This window comes from Haliotis rufescens, unplaced genomic scaffold (assembly GCF_023055435.1).
Source record: "Haliotis rufescens isolate VD_foot unplaced genomic scaffold, xgHalRufe1.0.p SCAF_7, whole genome shotgun sequence".
NCBI lineage: Eukaryota > Metazoa > Mollusca > Gastropoda > Lepetellida > Haliotidae > Haliotis > Haliotis rufescens.
The window spans coordinates 17,402,393-17,422,972 of record NW_025964361.1 but is presented as its reverse complement, the minus strand read 5'-3'; the positions used below and the strand labels follow the sequence as shown (position 1 = coordinate 17,422,972).

General features: G+C 38.5%; 1 protein-coding gene across 5 annotated transcripts in view; it reads left to right on the top strand.

Annotated features, from left to right (window-relative positions):
* Positions 1-20,580, top strand: part of LOC124151847 (protocadherin Fat 1-like) — a 243,775-nt gene that overhangs the window by 126,318 nt on the left and 96,877 nt on the right. For all 5 annotated transcript variants that reach the window (XM_046524511.2, XM_046524510.2, XM_046524507.2 and 2 more), the window contains 5 exons: positions 2,398-2,519; positions 2,852-3,674; positions 5,770-5,978; positions 10,273-10,411; positions 11,784-12,844. In XM_046524511.2, the coding sequence (XP_046380467.2) occupies positions 2,398-2,519; positions 2,852-3,674; positions 5,770-5,978; positions 10,273-10,411; positions 11,784-12,844 (2,354 nt within the window). The remainder of the gene's footprint in view (positions 1-2,397; positions 2,520-2,851; positions 3,675-5,769; positions 5,979-10,272; positions 10,412-11,783; positions 12,845-20,580) is intronic.

Below are 20,580 nucleotides of genomic sequence, written 5' to 3'. Positions count from 1 at the left end.
TAAGGACAGTTTGTAAGCATTTCATCTTATAGGTTCAGAGAAGTAAGGTTTTGAAGACATTTGCTGAAAGTAGGATGCACTCTGAAAATCTTGAATCCCATATTCAAGCCAAACTACAAGAAACGACTTGAAATGAGCGAATTTGATGGACATCTTTTGCTGGTATTAAATACTAAATTTGAACACTATAGGACCAACAGCTTCTGAGATATGGTGTTTTTATTAACAAACGCCAAACAGGGATTTCTTGAAAATACCAGTTGAAAGAGTTGAAACTATCGGGCCAGAAGCTTTGAGGATATATGTTGTTTTATGCCTATATTTTACTAGTCTTTAATCAAATATGGCTGATGTATGCATCTTTTTGTAGAGATCTAACTACATAGAAAGTCTTTTGTTGATGCATCACAGCCACCATGTAAAGAGCCAAAGTGAAATCCAATATGGCCGGTTCAAAGAGAACATATTTCAATGAAACTTGGCATATGCATCAGCTGAAATAGTGCCTTCTGCTATTTTGAATTTTTTTCAAAATTATTTTTTATTTATGTTTCCACAATTGTGGACTTAGTCTCAAACAACTCTATCCTTCGTTTCTGAGCCATAACTTTCAATGTAACGAATGTTTTTGAGACAACTCTGGCCTTCATTGTTGGTATTTCATTTTATATTCATTATTGTGGTTATATATCATGTCAGTTTGTTAGAAATGGCATCAGATTAATTTGTTGGCAATGGTTTATTTATTCATTTAGATTTCTCATTTCATCTCTCTCTCTCTCTCCCTCCCCCCAACCTCTCTCTCTCTCTCTCTCTCTCTCTCTCTTTCTCTCTCTCTCTCTTTCTCTCTCTCTCTCTCTCTCTCTCTCTCTCTCTCTCTCTCTCTCTCTCTCTCTCGGTTAGAATAGCTCTCAGTAACCCATGCAAAAGACAATTAGGCTTCTCGTAAGAGGCGACTAACGGGATTGGGTGGTAAGACTCGCTGACTTGGTTGATGCATGTCATCATATTCCAATTGCTTTTATTAATGCTCATGATGTCAATCACTGGATTGTCTGGTCTAGACTTAATTCTTTACAGACCACTGTCACATAGCTAGAATATTGCTGAGTGCAACATTAAACAACAAACAGACAGAGAAAAAGAAAGGCACCATCAGACAAAGCATCAAAGAAACAAAACAATGACAAACATATTTCTTTTTATTGAAACGTTTTTAACTTAGTATGATCTGCTGATGTTCTTCTCTCCAGATCGCAGTATGGACAGGGTCGACATATTAGCTTTGGTTCCAAGGGTTTCATTATGGGCCTGGTCATATTATTGTAGGCGATAAACAATAAATGTTAACACCAAATATAACACCAACTTGAGATTTTATGATGGGACAGTCACCAAAGAATGCTTTGAATTGCTGATTTTATAATACTGCTTGAAAGTTTTTCATTCATGAGAATATTGCGTTTTAGCTCACCTTTCTGCAAGTCAAGTGAGTGCATGTTCTAGGCTTTGTCAAATGTGTATTGTCTGTTGTGCAAAGTAAACATCTCTTCAGAAAGTCCAGTTTAGTCCTCAGCATTTACGCAGAAAGCTGCAGCATGTATTGATAACTAGCTTCATACCCAGGTGATCATTATCATGAAAGAATTTCTGTTTGATTATTTTAAAATGCGTTAATTTTATAAATAGTAAACAACTGGTGTATACAAAATTCTTGATCTGCTGTTTGAACCCATAGCAACAGTAGAAATTCATTAATCTCCTTCCTTGTTCTACAGCTGTGGAGATTAACTGAATGCAAATAATAAGGAAATTATCAGACAATAGATAACAAGTTATGCAATTTAATACCAAATAAGACACCATATTTTTTTATGTTTCTATAATCGTGCTGAACTGAAAATACATCTGTGCCATGCCTCAACTGATTGTTTTGGTTTGGAAAAGGTATTATTAAGCATACGTATTGCTGTATTTGGAACCTCATTATTATCGCCTGCCACAAAGTGGGGCAGAGGATATTTAAACAGAGTCTGTCCGTCTGTGGCTGTCCCTTTTAAAGGCTTTATAGGACTCTTTTATAGTTTATGTTCACTACTACGATAAGATGCGATCAGACAACAAGGTAGAGATCGATTGCAATTCATTATACAAGCGTTGTGCTTGGTTTTTAACCAATATAGCTGGTTTTGCATGTCCTCACTATCCAATAATAAGAACCTCTGATGTATGACTTTGGTTCTTTTTGGACAATTTTTTTACAGATTGGCGAAATAGTAAGAAACTGAAAACATTAAGATTATCAGATTATTTATTTCTTGTCATTTAGACCTGTTGACCATATGCTTATGTCTGTTAGTGTGAAAAAGCAGTAAGTAAAATGTCTTTGTGTTTCAGGTTTGATATCTGTTGTTGGCACCCTGGACTATGAAGAGACAAAGACTTATGACCTTACACTGCGGGCCACAGATACACAAACAGGAAGTTATTCAGAAGCTATTGTGTTTGTTAACCTTAAGGTAAATTTGATACATGTGTATTTATCAGCTGATGAATATGCAATGGATCTCTTTGAAATACAGAACATATAACATTTTGTGGGAGAAATTAATTAATCCTTTCCTTATGAAACATGGGTAGAATTGCATGTTTTCCTTTTAATCGTCTTTTGTTGATTAGCGCAACTGATCATAGACTGGATTTTTCCCTGAGCTGAAGGTAATGGTATCAGACTGGAATTGAATGATGGTGTATGATGATTCCTGGAAATGGGGGTGAATGAACTGCTTCTTTTTTGGTCTATTTTAAATCGTAAAGAGATGATGAGAAGATAACATTTCTCTTTTTGCAGGACATCAATGACAATGCACCAACATTTGAAAGCCAAGGCTATACAGAGGCTGTGAGAGAAGGGGTTGCAATTGGAACAGAGATCTTAACAGTGAAAGCAATTGACAAAGATGTTGGTCTGAACAGTTTGGTTCATTACAGTATTGCACCAATTACTATGGCCCATGAAGATGTCCTTTACTTTCACATTGACTCAGAAACAGGTGTCATTATTACAAAGAAGAAATTAGACTATGAGCGACGGACAGATTTCTACTTTTTGGCTGTAGCTATTGATTGTGGTATTCCAGCTCTGAATTCTACAGTAGTTGTTCACATTATCTTAATGGACCTAAATGATAATGCACCACATTTCAGCAGGACCTATTACGAATGCCGCATCACTGATCAAGCGAAGCGGGGTCAGCTTGTCACAAAGGTGGTGGCATATGATGATGATCAGTCAAACACTGGAACACTTTTCTATTCCATTGTCAATGGTAATGAGAAGAAAACTTTTGCAATTGATTCCAGTTGTGGATTAATCACAGTTTCAGAACAGCGAGAACCAGATTTTCAGTCAGCATACATGTTGAATGTGTCAGTAACTGATGGTGTGTATACCAGCTATGCACGAGTCACTGTGACTGTGAGGAATACAAATAAACATGTTCCAGTATTTTCTAGTGCTGAGTACTTTACAGAATATTCTGAGATCAATGGAAAAGGGATGCCTGTGTTGACGGTATCAGCGACAGATGAAGATCGAGGCACATTTGGACTCATGACCTACACAGTGCCTAGTGATAGAATGAAAGACATTTTCCATATTGATGCAGATTCAGGTTAGTAGTACAGTGTATTTGAAAACTGGCATACACACATACATTTCATTCAACTGTATGTCTTGGACCTTGAGATTACACATGAAATATGGGTTTATTTAAATAATATTTTGTGACTTTAGAAAGTAGATAAGGTAAAAGTACAAGTCGTATATAACATTATTCTTACAGTTGATAGCATTCCTGATATCACATGGCTTGACGTCATAGATAACTGTGTTTGTTCAGGCCTAGGACCTATTTGAAATATAAGAATCCTGATAGGTAGCAATGTTTGTGTAATTGGAAGCCATTGCTTTATAAGTGCAGTAATCTTGAACGCGATGTAAGCCCCATTTCACCTTCCCTAAATATCTATGTCAAACATATTTAGAATTGCAATACTGACCGCAACGTTAATTTTATACTGTTGGCTACATAACAAGTTAGTTCAACAGGACAAAGGTGCAAAATTGAAAGGAGAAATAAATAGAATTGTGAACAATCTTTTAGAATCCTCTCCTTTTCAACCACACACAATCCCTAAACATAGATAGGATGTGTATGTAGCCCAATAGGATTCAGATTAGTAAAATACCAAGAATGCTTTCATAGAGATTGTGAAAATTCACACTTTAATAATTTTCTCTCCAGATATCACATGCTAGGCTAAGAGAGATGAAACTACAATGAGAATTTTTTTTTTCATGGAATAGAATTGAATAATTACTTTTTTTTCTTAATAATAAAGCAGCCCCATTTAATTGGGGATGCTTCATGGATTTGTCTGAGTTTGACATATGCCATCTGCCACTGTTTCTGAAGCCAAACACTGCTTGGATATCTTTGGGATGTCATGTCATACATATCCATGGCATGTCATGTCATACATATCCATGGCATGTCATGTCATACATATCCATGGGATGTCATGTCATACATATCCATGGCATGTCATGTCATACATATCCATGTCATGTCATACATGTCCATGGGATGTCATGTCATACATGTCCATTGGATGGCATGTCATACGTATCCATCGGATGTCATGTCATACATATCCATGTCATGTCATACATATCCATGGGATGTCATTCATATCCATTGGATGTCATGCCATACATATCCATTGCATGTCATGTCATACATATCTATGGGATGTCATGTCATACATATCCATGGCATGTCATGTCATACATATCCATGGCATGGCATGTCATGTCATACATGTCCATGGGATGTCATGTCATACATGTCCATGGGATGTCAAGTCATACATGTCCATGGGATGTCATGTCATACATATCCATGGGATGGCATGTCATACATGTCCATGGGATGTCATGTCATGTCATACATATCCATCGGATGGCATGTCATACATATCCATGGCATGGCATGTCATGTCATACATATCCATGGCATGGCATATCATACATGTCATACATGTCCATGGGATGTCATGTCATACATATCCAATTATACATTATATTTATGTCATATCAATGTCTGCAAGGCCATTGTTTGGTAAAAAGTTGGGTTATCTGCCAAACTCAAGAAGCATTTAATGTATGTCTATGGAACATGGTACTTCTCTTCCTTTGGTCAATGACAAAATAAGAACAGGTTGCCAGTTTGACTATGATGCTTTTTTATGCTTATTCTTTGTGAGTCTTATGCATGTAGTTATGATATATTTGAATACCTCATCCTCAAGTTCATTGTAGTAAAATGAAATTTGGTACATATCCACCTTAGGGTAGGACATTGAAGTGCCAAAGTTCATTGCAGATCAAGGTCACAGGAATAGTCAATCTTTAAGGTAGTTGTGCACTGATCCATCCTCTTTGAGGATCAAGGTCAGTTAAACCAGAAGTACATAGACATTTCTTGTTATGGTAGCTTGAGGCAAAGACTTTCTTTCTAAGAGTTGACTTGCCTTTGACATGTTTTCATTTACGCGAACGTAATTTCTGGGTTTTTTTTAGGGATTGCCTTTTAGAGTATATATCACATTTTATCAATGGATTGTCCTTTGTGTATATGCCATTTATTGTCTTGGGATTGTCTCTTAAAGAGTACACTATATGACAACTGTTTTCTGTGTTAATAGGTGAGATGTTCACAAAGTTGGAACTTGACCGCGAGAAGCAAAGTTTGTATGTTGTACCAGTTGCTGCTACAGACAATGGGGGACGTATGGGATTTGCTTCAGTCCACATTACAGTTGGGGATTTCAATGATTGTATCCCTCACTTCCTTGTCACCAATTACCAGGGCAATGTGTTTTCCAATGCCACGATTGGTCAACATGTGTTGCAGGTATAGTTATGTTTATGTAATGTTACCATTGTCTGTTGCTCTTGTGTAGTAATATTTACATGCCAGACAAGTTATTTCTAGTGATCTGAACATTCATTCAATGAAAAAGAAACAAATCTGATTACAACATATTCTGGAACTTTTTAGATCTTTAGCTGACATGACTGAAAAGCCGAAAGTGAGTTTATGCTGCTGTGCATTGTCAGTCAGTTACTTTTTAATTTTTTTAAATTTTTTACTTCTATAAAACCAAGGCCTACAAAGATGAAACTTTTCATGGATGGTCACGTCTGTGGTGTTTTGACTCAGCTTTTGACTTTTGACCTTTAGATACCCAAGTTCATCAATGGCCTCATTACATCATCTCTGAAACCTCTTGGTTTTTTTTATGAAGTTTTGTGGATGTGATCTCAGCCATTTCAACATGTGTCATTATTATTAGATTTAAAATGCATAGGTGTGTCTTTTGCAGAAAAACATCTCATGATGTATTTCCATCTTTTGATTTTGACCAAGCTTCTACCTTATTAATTACGCTGCCACATGCTCTACGGTTTTGCCTAGATTTGACAACTGCCGGAGATATAGAATTTAGCTTGGACATCTTAGGTATTCACCACATATCCATTATGGGCCTGGGAAATACTTTTGTCTAATTTATATGTCATGTAAAGGTCGTCCCCATGGCCATTGCCTGAAAAGTGTTTGTTTACCACCTACCTTGAGAAGGATTTACTCTACATTGATGGAACTTTGTACATGTCTTCATTAGGGCAGGGGACCCGTGAAGATCCGGGGTAGAATAGGTCCTCAGCAACCCATGCTTGCTGTAAAAGGCAGCTTTGCTTCTTGTAAGAGGGGGGTCGGGTAGCCTAGTGGTCAAAGCTTTCGCTGGTCACGCTGAGACCTGGGTTTGATTCCCGACATGGGTACAATGTGTGAAGGTAGCCCATTTCTGGTGTCCCACGCCATGATATTGCTGGAATTTTTCTAAAACCATACTCACTCAGTTGTTGTAAGAGGCGACTAATGGGATCAGGTGGTCAGGCTCTCTGAATTTGTTGATGCATGATCAATGCTCATGATGTCAGTCACAGGATTGTCTGGTCCAGACTCGATTATATGCAGACTGCCATCATATAGCTGAAGTGAGTGAGTATGGTTTTAGAGGCACCAGAAATTGGCTTCACACAAACCCCACATGGGTACATGGGAATGTGGGGTCTTAGGCGTGACGAGCAAACGCTTTAACCATAAGCCTACCCCACCGCCCCCATATAGCTGGAATATTGCTGAGTTAAACAGTAAACAAACAAAAAAACCACTGAGATCAGAAAAGGACATGCTTCCCACATGTGAAGTTAAGTTCATACTTTAGGTTTTTTTTAAAATGATGCATGCCATTTTAAGCCAAATGCCTATTTCTGCAGATGTTTTAAAAGTCATATGTATGTAGGCGTTATATTATTTGAATGCAGATATATGACAACTGATTGCAGGCAACTTTTAATGAGTAGCATTTGCCATATTTTTGTTATTACATTAAATCCCACCTGGGGAAAAAAATTGGGTTATGTGCTGGAAAGACTTTCAACTGGGGTTCAAGGTCACATTCACTATCAAGATGAGAGATGAAACTATAATGTTTTTGAAACTATTCAGTTCTTGGATATCTGAGGGATATCATATCATACACATCGCCATTATAGCCCTGGGAAATGATTTTGAGACATTGATTTCATGTCAAGGATCAAGGCACATCCGCAAAAGGTTTTGGCAAAGATTTTAATGACCTCCATTGTTAGTAAAGGTCACTGTAGTGATAATTCTTAAGGTAGTTGTCTTCCTTTGTATACTTAACCAACCCCTGTGTATGTGTACTACTCAGAGTTTGCTAAGGATCAAGTTTTGATGGTATTAAAAATCATTCAACAAATGCATATTGAAGTATCCTGGTTGGGTAACCCCTGTGGGACCTCAATTTCATGATGAACGGACAGAGGCATGCAGTCATGGGCCTGAATGCTCAAGGTGCTTGAAAACCAGTGTTTGGATGTGTTTGGACATAATCATTGCACATCAATATCAGAGAGAACAACAACATTTGCTCCTGAGGATTGCAACAACTTAATGCACTTAGGCCTTCTCGTCAAAGACGTAGTTTGACGACCAAAGAGTTTGGCAGATGCATAGGCATGCTTGAGATGGGTCAACATGTCACGTTGCTGACGTCTTTGGTGTCAGCCAAAGTGTGATCAGGAGGGCATGCAATTTATTCCAGACATTTAGATCAGCTACCCAGCGACATGCAAGTAGTCGACAGAGTTCCACCACACAGAGGGAAGACTTTGTGACTGCCTCCACAAAGACCTGCATTAACAATTCTACTCAGAATGTACGTAATTGTCTCTGTGAGGCAGGCCTCCAGTCTCGGGAGTAATGCATTTACATCCCACTGACCCAACATTACAGGCATGTTTGGATTCGGTAGAGGATCACATCAATTGGACAGCCCAGGACTGGGCTCCAGTACTTTTCACTGATAATCAACATACTGTCTAGCTTTTGCAAATCGTCATGCCCAAGTATTGCAGACAAGGAGAAATAAAGTGAAATGGGGTTTAGCGTCACCTCCCAGATTATTGCACTTATAAGCGCAATGGGTGTGTGTGTGAGGCTGCTTGTACCAGTCAGGACTGATGCCGGTGTATAGTGCTAGCTCATTGAGATACCATGCCACAGCTTAACATAAATACCCCACTCAGACACCGTATACTGACTTCTAGCCAACCAGTTCTTGTTTTCGCCCCTTATGCCGAGCACCAGGCAGGGTAAACACAAGTACCATCTTTTAACGTCTTTGGCCGGGGATCGAACCCCTGACCTTCCACTCTTTGGTGAATGTTCTACCACTAGACCACAGAGATGGTCTAGACAAGGAGAACGGTTTCAGGATTCAAAAGTAGCTCAACATAACTGCAATGAATGGGGCTCAATCATGATTTGTTGTGGGATCAGTGGAACTGAAAGAACCGATTTCTATGTCCTACAAAGGGGCATGTTGACAGGTGAGCGCTTCAGGGATGACAGTCTGGATGTGTATGTGAAACCGTATGCTGGTGCAATCGGATCGGACTTCATCGTCATGGAAGATAACACACAACCTCATCGTACCAGGGTCATTGCTGCCTACTTAAAACAGGAGGCCATTGTTCGCATGGAGTGGCCAGCCCGGTCACCTGATCTTAACCCTTTTGAACACATGTCAATTGAGCTGCAGATCGCCCTTAAATGACGCCTTGTCCTTACAACTCTACTGAAAAGTGGAACAATCTTCCTTTGGCAGCCATGCAAACACTCATTGAGAGCATGAGATGACGGTTTCAGGCTTTGATTGCATCACATGGATCTCATACACGATACTGAGAGTATTTGGGTTTTTTTCACAATGAATTTGTTTTTCTGATTATTGGTCACATAATGAGTTGTGTCAGACCATTGGGCACACTGGAAACATATGATCGTGGGTTCAAGTTCCTGTTTTCCCTAATTATGATTCGTCAGCACCATACCCATGCATGTCTGATACCTGCATCACTTTGGGCTTTCCTCCCACATTAAGCTGACATGCCATCATATACCTGGACTACTGTTCAAAATGGTCAATCATTCACTTACTATGGTGGGATGTTTTGGGTGATGGATATGGGTCTGCTTCTTTTTTGGCAACCTTTCTAGTTAATTTCTGTAATTATATTTGGTATATGTGTTCTTACTTATCTCAAAATGCATTCAATAAGGGGCTCCATATAAATTATTAAAATTATTTTCTCTTATTTTTCATCGTAATAAGGTTGAAATATCCTTTAAATTATTTCTTCATGAAGATGAACTACAGAGCCTTGTGTCAGAATATTTGGGAATTTTGTTATTAGCAGTGGTCTACAAAACACATAATGCTTTTCAATTTTAGCTCGTTTGAAAACTTACTCAGTTTTTTGTGATAATTTAAGTTTTGAGCTTTGTTTTAACATTACAGATAAGATATTATTTGGAGTATATAAACCTTAAAACAGTATATGTATGCAATGCACATGTAAGCATGTTTAAATAAATGTTTAGATCACACACTTCTAATAGGAATTAATGTTACAGTATTGTGTTTTTTATATGAATAATACTCAACGAATGTTATAACATAATATTTGTTATTGCCATTATAGATTCAACTTAATACCTAAGTATTAAATTATTTATCTAAACTTTAGAGAAGGTTTCACTTGATCACCTGCAGGTAAAGGCGACAGATGAGGATGCAGGCGTAAATGGAAAGCTTGTCTATTCGCTTTATCCAAACAAGGAGGCTTTCAACCCATTTAATCTTGACTCAACAACTGGACTTATCTCTGTGAATGGAGATCTCTCACAATCAGGTAAACTTGATATTGTTTTGTCTTTTGGCCAGGCCAAGTTTGATAGCCGGCCTGGCCCCTTGTACATGTTAGACTAAAGCTTGGACTATGACTCTTCCAGATGTTAACTTGTGACATATGGGTGATATAAATTAGATTTAATGTCACATTGAAATGTAGGTCAAGGCCATGACTATTTGGTCTGTATGCTTTTATCTCACAGGATATCCACTTCTTCATTTTTATAATTTGTTTCTTTTGTAAAGAGATCTAGGTGACCTGAATGACAATTGAGAAGAGTGAAAGTTTAATGACAGAAAGATTAAAACAATTAGTATTACAGAAAGATTAAAACAATTAGTGTTACAAATTGGTTTTATCAAACTGTATGTTGTATGTGTCAAGGGTTATTTAATTCATGTCTCATGCCCTTTTGGAGGTGTTAGTAAAATTGCTAATATTGCCTATATACTCCTTACTCAGACGCCTGTTTCATTACTTGTCAAGTGCCCTGGTGACCAATGATTGGTAAGAACATGAAAGTGAATCCACCCACCATTTGAGATGGATGGAACCCATATTTTTTCTGGAGAGTCTGGCTGTTTTGAGGGAATATTGTTTTGACCACATTAAATTGAACTTACATTCTGTTTACAGTAGTTGGAAAATAAATACGGAATGTGTAGGTGACCATGGATGTTTAGAGTGAAACATTTTTACATACGTACCAACCATTTAGTGAGGTAGGTGAATGACACATACAGCAGCATTGTATTTGCCCAAGGATGTGATGTCATTCCGATTGGCTTCTCTGTACTGTAGAGCGAAACAGAAACAAGGCTGTGTTCTGCTGTAATAAGAAATAGCCAAGTATCGTGTACGCTGCTTGGTTAATGTACTATTACTTTTGCAGTATGGTTATGTACATGGTTGCCCAGTTTGTGCCTTTGGAACTTGCATATCATATGCAATTACAATATATTATACAATTACAGTAATATTATTCCAAAACGATCATCAACATTTTGTATATTTCCCAAGTGGGGAACATGTCTCCAACAACCTGTGCTTCTGGTGAGAGGTGACAAAATGGATTGGGTTGTCATGCTCAGTGTCTTGGTTGATTGTGTGTCATTGCACCTTGACAGTGTGAGACTTTGCTCATAATATCAATCACTGCATGTCTGGTCGAAACTTGATTATTATACTGGAACATTGCTGAGCATGGTAAGCAGCCGTTACATAGCCCTCTCGTCACTGACAATGTCTAAAAGTAAATTGTTAATAGTATCATTTAGCCATGTAAGCACAAGACATTTATTGTGTCCATCTCCATGTTCATAAAGTTGAAGGTTGAATTAATCATATTGTTTAATGTATTTGTATGTTTCAGCAAACAAGGTGTTCCAGTTCTTTGTTGGAGTTGGAAATGAGAAAGAACTGTCGATGCAGGATCGTGCTGCTGTGGACATTCTGGTGATGGGTCCAGGGGATAATCCACCAGTGTTCGAGCAGAAGGAGTATGCTTTCTTTGTCCAGGAAGATGTTGCTGTAGGATCTATTATTGCAACTATAAAGGCTACAGCTAATCAGCCTGTGACCTACAGCATTGTGCCAGAATCAATCAAGAACAACCATCTTCAAAAGTTTCATATAAGTTCAAAAGGACAAATAACAATATCAGAAGAGCTTGATCATGAGGAGACCAGCTACTATCTGCTTACAGTGAAAGTTGAGACACAAACCTCACCACCACTTGCTGCATACACAGAGGTCAGCATTCAACTGCATGATGTAAATGACAATGTCCCTATCTTTGACTCTAATCCTTATTTGGCATCTGTTATTGAAAATGCACCAGTTGAGGTCAGAATTATTCAACTTCAGGCTTATGATAAAGATCAACCAACCATGTTTACATACACATTTGGTGAGGGTATGGAAGAAATGGCCAACATATTTGCCATTGAAGCTCACACTGGTTGGTTAACTTTGATAACTACCCTGGATAGAGAAATCAAAGATGAATACAATCTCAGTGTTGTTGTTTATGACGACACTGACAGGCATAGTCACCACAGGCACAGCTCTAGCACATCAGTTCTCATAACTGTGACAGACTATAACGATAATGCTCCAGTATTCATAGAGAAACATTTGAACACAGCAGTGAATGAAGGAGCTGTCCAGGGCACTGTTTTGCGCAACATCAGTGCTATTGACAGAGACAGTGGCGAGAATGCTGAGATATCTTACTACATAACAGGAGGTGATCCCTTGGGACAGTTTCAAGTGCACAGCTCAGGAGAGCTGTTTGTCAACAAACCCCTGGACTGGGAGACTAAGTCCCACTACGAGCTGACTGTGGCTGCAACTGATGGAGGCTTTGTCACATACGTCACCATACACGTGGATATTCTGGATGACAATGATCATGCTCCAAAGTGTGAAAAGGTGAGAGTTAAAGTTCTACTGCTACAATACTATTGTAGCACTCATTGCTATATTTCCATACTACTGAGTTACACATTGTTTGAGTTTTGGGTTCTTATCACTATAGCTCAACTACTAAGGTGTGACATCCAATTATCAGTATTACATTGTATATTGTCCATCTTCTGACACAGGCTTCAGTAAGATGTCTACAAAAACAAAGCATTTCTCTAATGTAGTATTTACGTTGATAAAGTACTTCACGAGAAGTGTGTCATGGATGAAACTTAACATGAAACATTTACTATCGTGATAATCAGTTCAATCAGTTGAATATCCCAATATTGTCAACTACATGCTTACTGTATTGAAGGCAAAATGATAGACTTTGGGGTTGGTCTGTAATGATATGGGGCGGGGACACTGTGCCAGAAAGCCACTGCATATTGTCCATTTAAGTGTAAATGGACAATACTTCCGTGAAAACATACTGGGGCCAGTAGTTGTGCCGTCTGTGTGCCAAGCTGGTCCACGTTTGTCTTTCAAGATTATAACACTAGTGTCCATCATGCGCGTATTGTAACTGACTACCTCCACAGGGATAGAACTAAATACCAAAGATTTACTAGCCAAAGTAAAGATAAAATGCTCTTGTAATGTTAATACAAAGGGGATCAGCCCTCAGAAATTTGTACTAGCCCAAGGCTAGCGGGCTAATGTTAAATTCTAACCCTGCTCCATCAGCAAAACATCACCAGAATACAGTGTCCTGACTCACCCCCATTGAGCATGTCTGGGACATGAAGTAGTATAGGTAATAGGGGTTCTGGACCACTTCCACTGGAGCCAGATTTATTACCTATACTGCTACTACAGGGGGGATTTTTTATGCCAAAATGATTATGCGATTTAACGATAGTCATGAGATTAAGTTAAATTGGCTCTAGCTCACCAATACCTGGGGCCAATCATTGCTTTAGATGAGTCTAAATGGTAATAAAAATATTCTTTATTATTTTTATCGATAAAGCAATATTCAACATTTTTATTAAGTTCTTCGTTCATTTTACTAGGAGACCAGACTATATAACTACACTCTTCTTGTTAAATTGATAAGAAACAATTGATAACCGTATTTGGTTGGTTTGACATCACTGATATAATAAAAACCTTGTGGTAATTCTCTCCATTGAATAGCTTTCTCCATTATTATATATTTATGTAAGCATTTGTCTAAATGTAATCACACGATAGTAAACAATCTATTTTTAATCTCCAACCAGTTCTTTGGTTTTGGCACTGAATAATTGACGCGCTTGTTGCCTCCCCTGTTCTATGAACTTTTTTTTCTCATCTTCGCTAATACCACTGGTCTTATGAGATTTTGATCGAATAACCTGCTTCATTTCGTTGTATTTGGTGAGTTCCAACAGCACTAAACGAAACTCATCCTCGGATATCTTACAATCGGCCATTGCTGTCGAAATATGATCCTCAATGCTGTTCAACTTTGCTTCGGCGAGTATCCGAATACTATCTTGTTTTAATGCCTTCTTTTGTAACCTACGAGAAATGAATTTTATCGCTATTCCTGCCAGTCCCGAGACTCCAGCGGTTATTTCCATGCCGAGCACGATAGGCGCGGCGATTATAGTTGATAGTAAACCGATACCCGCTACACCGAGTCCCATGCCAGATACTACAAGAGCGGTGTCAACTCCGTCCAGAGCATTCACGGCTCTGCGATACTTTTTATACAATCCAAGTCTCAACTCCCTATCCTTCTCTATTCGATGTTTTATGTCGCTTATTTGATGTAATCGAAATCCATCAACAGTTTCCATCTTTTCAATTGCTTCATCGAGCGCTGGATATAAACTCATAGTGTATATTACGTTCATATAATAGTCTTTAATTGGTCTTGCTTAAATGTTTTGAGACTATACATCAATCTTATCAAATGTATATTATACGGCAAGAATATCTTAGAAAGAGAAATGCTGTCACTTTTAATAATTTGAACCCCCTCGAGGGTTGCAACGGGCGATGCTCCGATATGAATAATACTGCAACGTTGACGCTCGTGTTTCTTGAGCCATTTAATCGATAGACCTGGTAATATTTCGAAGGCATTTTCCGGTGCATCTCCGAACAAGACTTCAATAATAAGAGTAGAAATATTAGGTATTGCACTCAAGTTAACTTTAATATCTTTGAATTCAGTAATCAAATTTAAAGTAACATTTTTTAAGGCCGGATGACTATATAACATATGACCTGGGTTTTCTGGCAGGGGGGTAACTAACACACTTTTTCGTTTTGATGGGATATAAGCCGCGAGTACGATGCCACTATTTATTATCTTAGTTAAATTATGTCCCTTACCCATCATCACATAAGGTGGGGTAATGACGATATTCAGTAGCCACTCGATGTTTGCTTCGACCATAGTCCATTTATTATCGTCGTTGCGAGTAATATTGTACGAAGTGTTTTTAATGAGTCTACTAACGTCGACATGCTTAAATCTTCTAGATTACCTGTGAATGTGACTTCTTTCCGCTTGTATACATTATCGTGTAAGTGTAAAGCGTGTAACTTACCATTGTAACCGGGTTTATCAAATCCTTCTGTGTCTCCGAGATCGGAAAGCGCAATTGTATTACATTGTCTGAGTGTTCCAGGGCCTGATGCATCAACCATTATTTTTAATATGGAGTGTTACACTTAAGTATCCTATATGTACAGGTTGATGTTTTACATCTTATACAAAAATTTTGAGGTCTGAAATAATACCACGCTTTAATTTTTTATATTGTAATGGTGAGAAAGATTCTGTTCTACCGCTATTATATTTTTCATCTTTCACTGGAACACTTCTGAGCAGAGTTGAAGGACTTTCGAGTTGAATATTATTCGTCGTGCTTATTTGATCAAGATGGATGAACAACTCTTTATAGGGAACTAAATAAGGTAATTTAACTCCCTGTGTTATGTTGGGTTGTATAGATTCAGAGTCGAGTGTAAATCCAAGTTTATAAGATAATTTCTTTTCAATATGTAAACCTTTTTCTCCAGTGACTAATTTCAGCATCCCATTCGACTCATTTTGTGTGAGACTCATTCCATTAGGCTTAAAAATTTCATCATTGAGTGAGCATACGCTGTAATACCCATCAGGTATAGTAATTAATTTGTCAAATGTACGTTCGCTTATCAGTGAAAACATCCTATTACCTATCGCAGCAATTATATTGGTCCACAGCGGGTAATACGTTACATCGCATAGGACGACTTCGAGTTGTCCATCCGAGTTATCGATAGTATGAAGCAGTTCAATAGACTGACCATTTGTTATTCCCGGGAGTGTAACTGTAACATACATATTAAATATACAATGATACTATATCATAACTTAAATATGAAATCAACTTACATTACTAATCAGTCGATTATAGTAACTGCCTCTGGTGCTGAGTTTACAGTTAAATTCCAGGATATCTTTGAAAAATACAGTTTCACGGCAACTAACGATAAAATGATTGACGATTGGTTTAACCGTCCGATGCAATTTTGGCAGAATCAGTTAAACTTTGCCGTATGGTGTGCCACAACGGGATGTGGCGTATCTGTTAATGCCCCAGGATTTAAACTATATAAGTCTGTTATATTATTTCACGTGTACTATCAGATTAGACGTATACTTAAAGAAATTAGTGCTCCATTACCGCTGGATCCAGCATGGAATCACGCAAATAATCATTATAATAAGAAGGCCTTCGAACGTATTTGTAATGAATTTAATGTTTCTACGAGTAAAGATTGGCGCATTAAAGGACCTAGCCATGGTCTAGGTATTCCGTACAATGGACAAAGAACTATTAAAGATAAAAGCGATTTTTTAATTAAAGAGGGTGTGATACCTTCAGGCTTTGCTCTCTCGAGTAAACAGTTTAGAGCAGATCGTATGAACTTTGAGAGTGGCATTCCTTATATTATAACAAAGTTTGTGCATCCAAACGATTCAACAGACGCTTGGAATGAATTTCTTAATGATAAAACGGAAAATAATTTTACTAACCCAGGATTTGAAAGAGTTAATGAATCGATAAGAACTTATGTATGGGCAATTCTCGGAGCGCAATTGCAAACACGAATGTCCATTACCGGTACTGGGACGGCGTTCGATGCGCAAAAACAGTTTGTCGCAAACGTGGAGGACGCCATTAATTCACCAGTTGACATACCATCGTCTATAAAGCGTTTTCAAGATGCATTACAGTACCCTCAATCCAAAGTGGACTACGTTTATGCGCCGGGACTATACATGTCTCCGAGTAATATGGAACTTAAGATCGGTCAAGTGATAGGCTATAATAATAAAATTGTTATCGCTACCGATCAACAAAAACCAGGTATAAATTCAGATATTAACATCGAATTAATAACGCAAACAATCACGGGCGAAAAGGGAATAGTCAAGCCACAAACACCAACTATCACTAAAACATCTACTAATGCACAACCACAAGTGTCACCGCATATTGCGGCTAAAAATCAACAACATATCGATGAAAAAACAGCGCTTGTAGTGGGTGGAGTTGCGGCTGGTTTACTCATGATTTGGTTAAATAGTTCTTAGCGAACTGATTTGGTTAAATAGTTCTTAGCGAATACATACAACAGCCCTGCAATTGCTACGATCAGCCCCCACAAGTATTGACTAAGCCAAGTGGTGGTCTTAGCTAATAAATTCAATAGCCAGGAAACAACACTCCCTATTATACCGGGAAGTGCAGCCGCGGCTTTCTCAGCGAGGTTTGCCAAGTGCTGAACCTAATGCTTTTAAATGCTTTTTTATCCACGCTTTTATCCCGTTTTTATCGTTAGGCGGTGTACCACCACCTGTACTGCCACCTGTTAACGAGAGAGTCAAAGTCGATATAATAAATCCCAACGCGGTTAAAATACTGGCAATTGTTATTCCCTGTTCTCTGAACAATGTTTTAATTTTATCGGCCAGTGTAGTATCATTGTTGAGGACTTGATCGATAGTTTCTCGAATACGACTGATTTGCGAACGAAGTGCCTTTCTATTACTGGAAGCTGCTTCGAGGCGACCGATCTTTCGTCTTCTAAGTTACGCAATCTTTCTGCTACGCGGTGTCTACTGAACTCATGGCCCGCCTGTTCAAGTTTTGTTTTCTTTTGAGCTATATGCTTGTCGATTTCGGATAGCTTGGCTATATTATTTATCAGTTCTTCCCGCATTGTTCGCATTGCCTTGTCAAGACCTCGTAATTCCCTAATACTAAACTCCGATACCTGTAACGTTGAATTATCGTAATAGGTATCTAAGATTTCTCCGAGTCCGTTCGAGGCCACCATCGAGGCTGCTTCCAAATCATCTGTATTACCGAGTTCAGTACGCACGGTTCGAAGAACCTTAGAAGTCTTCGCGGAAAGCCGCGAGTAGTCTACAAAACCTAATTTATCACGAACAAACACGGCACCGTGTTTACCGGCTATAGTAGACAAGGCTAGGGGCTTAGGAGTACGAGAATTCATAAGATCAATATCCGGAGAGTCACGCAGTCGCAATATTCCTTTACTATCTATCGTAAACTTTGAATAGTCACGGCCTACTGGGTTAACATAATTTTTATCTTCTTTTAAGGCATCGTAATAATCATTGACGGACGATTGTAAAAGTTCATCGTTAAGACTACTAAACCTGGTTTCATCAGTACCCTCTTCGGTTCGATTCGGATCATCAAAGGTACTTAGATCAAAGTCATTAATATCAAAATCAGTCATTTTTATATTAAACAGGTTTTCAATATAACAATGTCTTCGCAATACGGACGCAAGTTAAACCCACAATGTAGACTTCGAGATCCATTAGGGGTCAAAGCAATTCGCCAGTCTGTAACTATAACTAATAACCCTAGTACCATCGATCAGAATCAAACGCTTCTGGTTCGATTTCCTAATCTCGGCGCACATGATGTGTTAGTTCCGGGAACTGTCCGACTAGCATTTACGATTAGTTTGACTTCTACCGACGTTAACAGGGAGCCCGTTCAGAACATAGGTCGTGCTATCGTTAAGAAAATCGCGATTAAAATTAGCGGTAATGAGGTTTTGAGTATTGAGGAAAGCGATGTATACTATTGTTACATGGATCTCTGGAGAACGGATAAAGAGCGGGAAAACTTACAGTACCAAGGTATTTGTAATAAGAACACATTGAGACTGCGCGTGGGTGCTGAAAATGGTGTTGATACCAACGAAAAAGATAAGGCCATTGCTGACGCATTAGGTAACAGATTCTATATTCCCCTAGACTTTGAATTACTAGATTCCCACATGCCCTTTTATCAAGCATCCCTAGGCGATAGGTTAGAATACGAACTCACTTTTAATGACTACGGCAGAGTAATCAGAACCGGTGGTGAAGATGCTAGCTATTCCATTGACAATATCTCGCTGGAGTACGATATGATAACGGATCCCGAATTAGCCAGACAAATTCGTAACCATTATTCGGGAAGTTTAGCCATTTTGTACGATCGCGTGCTGTGACATCGAAAGATCACGAGGGACAAAAAAGATACGATGTGGAATATAAATCTAAACGTCCCCACGAGGTCGCTGAAGGGTATTTTAATGTTGTTCGAGGACCCCTCCGATGCGTTTAAACGAAATACCGAGAAGTTTTACAACCCCAAGATTACAAAAGTAGAATTGACTATCGAAGGCGTTCCTAATCAACTATATAGCCAGTGTTGGCTGAAGAGCGCGTTTTTGCGTCTTGGACGCACAAAAATAAGTTTGAACGCACCTGCGTAACATGTGTGGGTCTCGTGGACGCAGTGACTGGGGCTATATTAATTTCATATTGAATTGACACTGTTATCGTAAATCAAAGTCGTACGTCTTTGCGTAAAGGTATTTGTTGCCAAACAAGACAGCGAAGCATGTTGATTAACACTTCCGTTTGCTAAACCAAACCAGTTTCATTATTCTCTCCCTTTTTATGACAAATACCCAAACCGGTTTCTTGACCTATATCTATTGTCGGTTTTGCATGTATTAATTTTCGGTATGGTCCGTAGCTTTGCTTCAGCCAATCAGGTGCCACATATTAAGCAAGTCGGATATAGTCGTAATTAATTTAGCTTGCTGATTGGTCGAAAATATCCTGACCTTGTGTCAAACTAAAAATAGCCAGGGTATACTTCAGAACGTGGTAACAGTGACCCGCGAAATCGAGCGACCGTGTAGGATGATACGCTATGTTATCGCGGTAGTTAATTTATAATGGATCGTAGTGGGGCACGCTTACAAACTTATTAAATATGTGATTCACAAAATGTTTGTTGTTCATTGGATTGATTGATGCTGATTTTCTTTACCGAGTTCGGTAAACAAAGTACCTGTCATTGGTGAATCTTACCGCAGTAAGTAAGGCTGTGTGGATTATATGGTATATCACTTCCTGTTTTGAATTTTGCATACGACCGAGGTTTGGTCAAGGGACTTCGTTTGAACAAATGGGTTCTTTTTCTAATCAATTTCGAATGGAGGTAGGGGTAATTCCACTTCAAAAACGTCCCAGGAACTGTCATAAAAAAGTTAACGTGTGTACAAGTAGCCGTGACATACCGCAACGAGTCCTGTATTCGATCATGCGATGAAATATATCATGCTTAGATTTGCATAAGTAAACAGTCGACAGGTTGTGTGGATTACGA